At 53.8% G+C, this 9,200-nt stretch overlaps 1 protein-coding gene across 4 annotated transcripts; it reads left to right on the forward strand.

The window, feature by feature from the left end:
• Positions 1-2,081: 2,081 nt before the first annotated feature.
• Positions 2,082-7,399, forward strand: Znf574 (zinc finger protein 574). Of its 4 annotated transcripts, none has more exons than XM_005361129.2 (2): positions 2,082-2,203; positions 4,443-7,399. In XM_005361129.2, exon 2 carries the CDS (start codon positions 4,463-4,465, stop codon positions 7,151-7,153), a length of 2,691 nt encoding a protein of 896 aa, XP_005361186.1. In that variant the 5' UTR covers positions 2,082-2,203; positions 4,443-4,462; the 3' UTR covers positions 7,154-7,399. The 4 variants fall into 4 exon arrangements, with proteins under 4 accessions (XP_005361186.1, XP_026642254.1, XP_026642255.1 ...); XM_026786453.1 differs by lacking the exon at positions 2,082-2,203 and adding an exon at positions 2,556-3,110; XM_026786454.1 differs by lacking the exon at positions 2,082-2,203 and adding an exon at positions 3,693-3,711.
• The last annotated feature ends 1,801 nt before the right edge of the window (positions 7,400-9,200 follow it).

Genomic DNA, 9,200 nt, shown 5'->3' on the forward strand with positions numbered 1-9,200 from the left:
GCCTCAGCAGATGGGGAGGGAGTGGGCATGGCTTGTCTCTTAAAGGGACCAGGGACCAAAACCATAACATTTAGGAGCTGAACCATCTCACTGGCTCTCTGCTTTTTGTTTGTTTTCTGAATACCAGGTCCTTCTCTTGGTTGCTTTCATTTTGACTTTCTGAGACAGAGTTTACCTGTGTAGCCCTGGCCGTCCTTGAACTCAGAAATCCGCCTACCTCTGCTGGGCTCAAATGCGTGCATCACCACTGCCCAGCAACGGGGTCTCTTATGTGTAACCCAGGCTGGCCTGGAACTCCATGCCTTCTCATGCCTAGAGGGTCCTGAACTGTGTGAAAAGGACAGTTAACCTGAAAGATGAATGGTACACGCCTGTTTGGTTTTTTTTAATTTTTGTTTTTTGAGACAGGGTTTCTCTGTAGCTTTGGAGCCTGTCCTGGAACTAGCTCTTGTAGACCAGGCTGCCTGGAACTCACATCGATCCGCCTGCCTCTACTGGGATTAAAGGTGCATGCTCCCACCACCCGGCTCCCGCCTTTAATCCCCCAAACACAAGAGGCAGAGTCAGACCGATCTCTGTGAAACAAACCTGGTCTACATAGTGAGACTCTATTTCAAAAACAAGAACAAAACCCAAAACTGACTCAGTCCATTACAGATCGATTTCCTTCATCAGGATCTCCACCCCACAACTTCAGCTTCTTCCAATGGAATTTACTGTGAGGGCCAGCCATGATAATCTAAGTCTGGGCAGAAAGGAAGTTCTTTGCTTCCTCCAACCATTATCACGGGGGACTCTGGCCATCGATAAATTTAAATGGAGTCTAGAGTCTCAGTAGTTTACCCTGAGACAATGCCTGACAGACCAAGATTACCTGACCCCCACCCAAGAGCAGACCATTGAAAGGGAATTCATGGCCTTCCAAGCACTGTAGATAGAAACACTTGCCAGCACTTCACCAGGGTACCTCTAGACAAATGTCAGCCAATCAGGGGTCCTGAACCTCAGAGACCCCTCACCCCCACCTACTATAAAAACCCAATTCTAGCCCGGGCGGTGGTGGCACACGCCTTTAATCCCAGCACTCGGGAGGCAGAGGCAGGCGAATATCTGTGAGTTAGAGGCCAGCCTGGTCTACAAAGGGAGTTCCAGGACAGGCTCCAAAACCACAGAGAAACCCTGTCTCGAAAAACCAAAAAAGAAAAAAAAAAAAATTCTAATTGAGCTAGGGGCTCTTCGGATATTCCAATATGTTGAACTTGTGGAGAGACCGAGTTTGCAAACTTGATTAAAATAAAAGCTTTTTGTTTTTACATATGGGACTCGGTCTCCTTTGTTGGCTTTTGTGGGGACCCACGGATTTGGGCATAACACTAACGAGCTTTTCCTTTTTCTCTCTCCTACCTTTTCCCGCTTTCTGCCATGTACTTTAGGTTTTCCTCTTCCCCTAAACTTCCTTTCCTAACATTTTCTTTCCATCCCGCCCTGCCTTAATTTTCTCCCTACCTTTTTTATCCACCCCCCCTTAATAAAAAAAAAATGAAATATTTAAGCCTCGGTTTCCCCCTTTCACTCGGCCTGACTGCTCCTGCTTGGTCCCCGCTCCCATTCCCGCCGAGAGGTGTCTCATTTCCTGCCACTGGCCCTCGGGGGTTCGTGGGCTGTAATCCGCCGGGCTTCAGAGCACTGCGTGTCTCAATAACCCACACCAGGCTTGCAAGGCGCCCCCAAGATGGCGCCTACCGCCTCGTCCCGCCTCCCGACGTCATCGCGCAGCTCTCTGTTCAGCGGTGCCCTTTCGACCATCAAAGGCGGAGTCCAAGAAGACTTGGGAGGGGAGGATCCTCTTGGGAGGCCTAAAGGGGCGGGCACTAGCTACCTGGAGGCCGAGCGGTGGGGGAATATTGCTAGAGGATTGGCTGGGCGCGGCCTGATCCCGCTCCTCCTCGCTATTGGCTAAATCCTCAGAAACTTGAGCGCCGATTGGTCTAACGGCAGGGCCAGGAGGGCGATGATTGGGCGCATTGCGCAGTCAGCGAGGCGGAAGGTGGGAGGGGCGTTGTTGAGAGAGAGCCCCGGACGAGAGCGAGGTTGCGGAGCAGGCGAGACGACGGGCGCTAGAGAGGACGCGGTGCTAGAGTGGCTGTACGAAGGGAGCTGCAGCCCGCGGCCCGGCCTGGGGCCGGCTAGACGGCCGAGGCGGGTGAGTTCCCGTGGGAGCGCGGAGGCCCAGTCCCCACCCCGCGCCTCGCTCGCGTCATTCAGTCTGCACGCTGAAGGCCTAGAGGAGCGCGCCCCGGGTGCGGAAGGCGGAGCGGCCGTTGGCCGCTGGGCGCGCGGGCCGGGCGGGGGCCGGGCCGGGGCGGTGTTTGGGGTAGAGGGACTGGAGTTGTGTGCGGGGCTGAGTGAGGAGGGGCAGGGCTCTGGCTGCGGGCTGGGGACCGACCTTGGCGGGAAGGGGAGGTCCCGGAGCTGCCTCGGCGGAGGGCTCTCTGGTTGCATGGGGTACCGGGGCCACGGGTGGGTGCGCTGGAATGGGTCCAGGATCGAAAGAGGACGATTGGAGGGCTCTTGGTTACTGGGGTGGGGAGGTGGCCCGAGAAAGGAGGTAATGAATGCTGGGAGGGAAATCGATTTTTGCCTGGAAAGAACTAAAGCAGAGAAGGGATTTGAGGTATCTTTAGCACTAAGAGAGCGGTCCAGGTGTGGAAAATGGGGTTAAATTAATACGGAAGGCCGATAAATCCACGGAATTGGAGGTTGGAATACCCTCGGAAAGTACTGACAACTGTCTTTATGTTCTCACGGGTATCCGTAGGTTGAACTGGGGAGGGGTTGTTTTGTTTTAGGTACAGGTAAGTAGGCCAAAGTGAAGTAGTCCTGGGTGTAACTGGGGAGAGAGAAAGGTGGTAGTCTGGGACTGTTGGGGTTGAGAATGAGATGTGACATACTGACAATTTTGGGATTCTGGGTATCCCCATAGTCGTAGGCTAGTGAGAAGGATTATGAAGAAGAGGGGGCTCATTTTGCTGTCTTTGGGTACTGATGGAGTTTTTATGGGAGAGACATTGGGAGTCCTGAAGAGAGTAGAAACAGCAAGAGGGGAAAGGGTAAGCCAGTGAAGGATAGGTTGGATGACCCTGGACAAGATTAATATGTGGGGATCTTCTTTGCAAAAAGGACAAATTTATATGGAATGGGGATTTGAAAGTTCCTGGAGTGGGATAGGATAGATTTGGATCTTTTCTCAAAAGAAGAAAGGTTTAGATTGATACTGTTACGGGCTTATGGGATGGGTTAAGGTTGTAACGTTGGCCTGGACCTTAATGCAGAAAAGGGTAGTTTTGTTATTTCCCCCCCCCCCAAAAAAAAAGCCCATAATAGGCATCCCTAGATGAGTTGTGGTGGCCTTAGGAAAAAGAGGGAGTCATGCCACCGAGAAAAGGAGATCCGGGTGCTCAGAGGGTCTTGATGGAGGGAGAAGGGCATGAGGAGGGTGAGAACAGTCTAGATGTAAAGGATTGAGCTTCTCTGGAGTTTCTTTTAGGTAAAGGTTGATGATACGGGAGGGCTTTTACTTACTTATTTTCCAGATAGAATTTCTCTGTGTAGCGTAACTGCCCTGTAACTTGCTCTGTGGGCCAGGCTGACCTCAAACTCAATGAACTCAGAGATCTCCCTGCCTCTGCCTCCTGAGTGCTGGGATTAAAGGTGTGTACCACCACTGCCCAGCTGAGAAGGTCTTGATGTGCTTAGCTTGAACCAGTTTTAAGAGTCTGAGTACCAAGAAATGGTTAAGGTAGGAAGTCTGGAGATGGATTGAGTCAGGGAGAGAAAATTGGAGATTGGGTGACTTGATGTGAGGAATCTGGGCACTGGTTGGTTAGCAGAGGTTGCATGGCAAGAGGCCAGACCACCAGTGCCTCAGGTAGAGTAGGGATGTTGGTTTGCACACCAGTTTGAGCGGCCTGAGCCTATGAGGAAGAGCAGAATCCATGTAGGAGGGCAGCTGGGAAACAGGCCAGGGGAGTGAGGCCTCTGTGGGTAGGCTGGCAAAGGAGTGTTGTCCTGGGCAATGGTGAGGAGTCGCAGGAAGGTCTGTATCACAGGGAAAGCAGCTCCTGTTTTGTGGACAGGGCCTTGGGAACCTGTTCTGAGGCGTGGGAACGGAGAGGATTAACTAGGATCTGGTGGGTGGAGTTTGCTGCAAGTTCTTTGAGAAGGGAGACTTTGGGGTGGGGTCTCTAGGAAAAGACCACTGGAGAAAATTGTGTTGCCTGTTTGCTATGTTCAGGGAAGGAAGGATCTTTAGGGAGGGTGTTGGAGTGGAAAATGTAATCCAGAAGTTGGAGGAGGAAGTATGTCTGAGGGTTTAGAAGGTAGAGGTGACACAGGGAAAGAACTGCCCTGGAGGATTGACTTGTCTCCCTCCCTTCCCTCAGCCCAGGGCCTTGCTGCTGCCATGACTGAGGAGAGCGAGGAGACATTCCTGTATATCGAGCACCGCTATGTCTGCTCTGAGTGCAACCAGCTCTATGGCTCCCTGGAGGAGGTGCTTGTACACCAGAACTCCCATGTGCCCCAGCAGCACTTTGAGCTGGTGGGCGTGGCTGAGCCTGGAGTCACAGTGGCCACAGAGGCAGCTTCAGGCACAGGCCTATATCAGACCCTCATACAGGAGAGCCAGTACCAGTGTCTTGAGTGTGGACAGCTGCTCCTGTCACCTAGCCAGCTCCTGGAGCACCAGGAGCTACACTTGAAGATGATGGCACCCCAGGAGGCAGTGCCCGCTGAGCCTTCCCCCAAGGTGCCCCCCTTGAGCTCCAGCACCATCCACTATGAGTGTGTGGATTGTAAGGCTCTGTTTGCCAGCCAGGAGCTGTGGCTGAACCATCGGCAGATGCACCTCAGGGCCACCCCCACCAAGGCTCCTGCCCCCGTTGTCTTGGGGTCTCCAGTTGTCTTAGGCTCCCCTGTGGGCCAGGCCCGAGTAGCTGTGGAACATTCATACCGAAAAGCCGAAGAAGGTGGGGAAGGGGCCGCTGTCCCGTCTGCGGCTGCCGCCACGACTGAGGTGGTAACAGAAGTGGAGCTGCTCCTCTACAAGTGCTCCGAGTGCTCCCAGCTCTTCCAGCTGCCGGCTGACTTTCTGGAGCACCAGGCCACTCACTTCCCTGCCGTCCCAGAGGCCGAGGAGCCTGCTACAAAGCAGGAAACCCTGATCCCTTCATCCACCGAGGTGCCAGCGTCTCTACCCGACCCCTTGCCAACCTCTGACCATAGCTATGAGCTGCGCAATGGGGAGACCATTGGACGGGATCGACGGGGGCGGAAGCCCCGGAGGAACAACAGTGGAGAGTCAGGTACAGCAGCCACCCAGGAACTCTTCTGCTCTGCCTGTGACCAGCTCTTCCTTTCACCCCACCAGCTGCAACAGCACTTTCGGAGCCACCGGGAGGGTGTCTTTAAGTGTCCTCTGTGCAGTCGCGTCTTCCCCAGCCCTTCTAGTCTGGATCAGCACCTTGGCGACCATAGCAGCGAATCTCATTTCCTATGTGTAGACTGTGGCCTGGCCTTTGGCACAGAAGCCCTTCTCTTGGCCCACCGACGAGCCCATACTCCAAATCCTCTGCATTCGTGTCCCTGTGGGAAGACCTTTGTCAACCTTACCAAGTTCCTTTATCACCGGCGTACCCATGGGGCAGGAGGTGTCCCTTTGCCCACAGCACCAGTTCTGCCAGAGGAGCCTGCCGTTAGTGTTCCTGAGCCAGCCCCTGCCGAGACCAGAGAGCCAGAGGCCCCAGAGCCCCCGGTGTCTGAGGAGAACCCAGCAGAGCCTGCGGCTCCAGGCACTTACCGCTGCCTCCTATGTAGCCGTGAGTTTGTCAAGGCTTTGCAGCTGACCCGGCACCAGCGATTTGTGCACCGACTAGAACGGCGTCACAAATGCAGCATTTGTGGCAAGATGTTCAAGAAGAAGTCTCATGTGCGGAACCATCTGCGCACACACACTGGGGAACGGCCCTTCCCCTGCCCTGACTGCTCCAAACCCTTCAACTCACCTGCCAACCTGGCCCGCCACCGGCTCACACACACAGGGGAACGACCTTACCGCTGTGGGGACTGTGGCAAGGCTTTCACTCAGAGCTCCACTCTGAGACAGCATCGCCTGGTGCATGCCCAGCATTTCCCCTACCGCTGCCAGGAGTGTGGACTGCGTTTTCACCGCCCTTATCGCCTGCTCATGCACCGCTACCACCACACAGGCGAGTACCCCTACAAGTGTCGTGAGTGTCCCCGCTCCTTCCTGCTGCGCCGGCTGCTAGAGGTACACCAGCTTGTGGTCCATGCTGGGCGCCAGCCCCACCACTGCCCATCTTGTGGGGCTGCCTTCCCCTCCTCACTGCGGCTTTATGAGCATCGGTGCGCAGCTGCTGCTGCCCAAGCCCCACGGCGCTTTGAGTGTGGGACCTGTGGCAAGAAAGTAGGCTCTGCTGCTCGTCTGCAGGCCCATGAAGCTGCCCATGCTGCTGCTGGTCCTGGAGAAGTCTTGGCTAAGGAACCTCCAGCTCCCAGGGCCTCGAGGGCCACTCGCACACCCGTCACTCCGTCCCCAACAGCCCTTGGTGGTGCAACCTCTGCTGCCCCTGCAGCCCCTGCCCGGCGGCGTGGCCTAGAGTGCAGTGAGTGCAAGAAGCTGTTCAGCACAGAGACATCACTGCAGGTGCACCGACGGATCCACACAGGTGAGCGGCCATACCCGTGTCCAGACTGTGGCAAGGCCTTCCGCCAGAGTACCCATCTGAAAGACCACCGGCGCTTACACACAGGTGAGCGGCCCTTTGCCTGTGAAGTGTGTGGCAAGGCCTTTGCCATCTCCATGCGCCTGGCAGAACATCGCCGCATTCACACGGGTGAACGGCCCTACTCCTGCCCTGACTGCGGCAAGAGCTACCGCTCCTTCTCCAACCTCTGGAAGCACCGCAAGACTCACCAGCAGCAGCACCAGGCTGCAGTGCGGCAGCAGCTGGCAGAGGCGGAGGCTGCTGTGGGCCTGGCTGTGATGGAAACTGCAGTGGAGGCTCTGCCCCTCGTGGAGGCCATTGAGATTTACCCGTTAGCGGAGGCTGAAGGGGTCCAGATCAGCAGCTGACTGGCCCGTTTTCCTCTTCAGCGTCACCAAGCCCTGATGCTGCAGGTCTCCAACAGCCCCTTAAAACCTGTGTATATATCGTACCCCTCTCTCCTCTCCACCACCATATAAGTTCTGTAACTAAATTTATTCTCTTTTCTGAGGGGGTTGCTCTGGGGTCCTTGGTACATAAAGGACCCCTCTCCCTCCCCACCTCCACTTGTTTGGTGGTCTCCAAATGAAGCAGTCAATAAAGACTGAGTTGGACATTTTTGTGCTTTTGTCAGGCCGAGTATGTAGGGTGGATTTGGGGTATCCTGAGACCAGACACTAGCTGACCTCCCCTGGCCGCATCCCTAGCACCCCAATAGAACTTGGTACAGTTTGCTGGATTGAAAAAGCAGCCAGAGTCCATGGCATGGTTCTTTGAAACAGACCTCTTGTGTCAGGTGAAGGCAGCATGTCTTGCCACTAGAGGGCCCCTGAGCCTAAGAAAAATCTTTAAGCAATCTGAGTGTTGAAGGAGCAGGTGTTGCTGGAACATCGAGAGAAACATTGGTGCAGAGAAACATTGGTGCGCTTCTCAGCCCTAGCCTCCATTTCCTGCCTGATGTGGTTGCATCCCACAAAGGCATCTGGATTTCTCAAACTAGATTCCTGAAGGCAGGCAGATTTGGGTCAGGTGTGATCAGCAACGGTGGAGGGGAGCTCCTGGACTTCACCCAGTAACAGAGTTGGAAGTTCTGAGTAATGGCTTCTAGAGTAGGAAGTGCCATGGCTCACCACGCCAAGTTGTGGCTCAGCCAATGGACATTTATTGTAGGAAGAAAGTGATGGAATGCCTGGTCAGTGTCTGTCTGCTATCTTAGCTACTCACCTTCCATACACACCCTAAGAACTGCAGATTCGCTTGGGTCTCCCACATGCTGGGCAAGCTCACTACCACTAAGCTGTATCCTCATTTCTCATTTTGAGACAGGTTTTGCTGGTTGCCCAGTTGGCCTTGGGCTCACTCTATATATTCTAGGCAGGCTCTGAGTTTGTTGGCCCTCCTGCTTCAGCTTATTGAGTAGCTGAGGTTACAAGCCTGTGCCCTTGGGTTAGTTTGATTATATTCTGTGGGGATCATGTTTTACACAGGAGGCCTCTGGAGTGACTTGCTGACGGTCAGTTCAACCCAGGGCAGAGCTTGAATTTAAATCTAGTTAAATCTAGTTAAATTTAACATATTTTTTAAAAAGATTTATTTATTTATTATGTATACAGGATTCTGTCTGCATGTATGTCTGCAGGCCAGAAGAGAGTACCAGGTCTCATGGATGGGTTGTGAGCCACCATATGGTTGCTGGGAATTGAACTCAGGACCTCTGGAAGAGCAGTCAGTGCTCTTGAACCCCAAGCCATCTCTCCAGCCCCTAAGCATCCATATTTTGTTCTGTCTGGCCCATGACCTTGCCTAGCAAGAAAGTGGAAGTGGCCGGGGGATGGTGGGACACGCCTTTAATCCCAGGCAGAGGCAGGCGGATCTCTGTGAGTTCGAGACCAGCCTGGTCTACAGAGCTAGTTCCAGGACAGGCTCCAAAGCCACAGAGAAACCCTGTCTCAAAAAATAAAAAAAAAGAAAAAGAAAGTGGAAGTGACTAGATGAGGGTTATTCCAGTCCCTTCTGTTAGAAAGAATCCCTCTACTTAGAAGGACACTACTTGAGAGATGAAAGGAACTGGGCGGGGGATGGGACCTTAGACCTGCCCACTTGGCATGCCTGTCACTCTGTGGCTTGATCTGTTGCTCAGATGAAAGAAGACCTGCCTCCTGCTTTTTATTTTTATGCCACTGTCCTTAATTATAATAATTAAGAAAACACGGGTTACAACCTGGCAAGAGGGCCCATTTGCCATACAAACCTTGTGACCTTTGATTCCCAGAGCTCATGATGGAATCAGCTCCTATAAGTTGCCCTTTAACCTCTGCCTGCCAACTCCCATAGGTTGCCCTTTAACCTCTGCCTACTAGCTCCCATAGGTTGCTTCGACCTCTACCTGTGCACCATGGCCTGCATGCACTTGTA

Source organism: Microtus ochrogaster, linkage group LG4 (assembly GCF_000317375.1).
Source record: "Microtus ochrogaster isolate Prairie Vole_2 linkage group LG4, MicOch1.0, whole genome shotgun sequence".
Lineage (NCBI taxonomy): Eukaryota > Metazoa > Chordata > Mammalia > Rodentia > Cricetidae > Microtus > Microtus ochrogaster.

Excerpts from the sequence above, each read along its gene's own strand:
- Znf574 (XM_005361129.2), top strand. The coding sequence starts at position 4,463 with ATGACTGAGGAGAGCGAGGAGACATTCCTGTATATCGAGCACCGCTAT.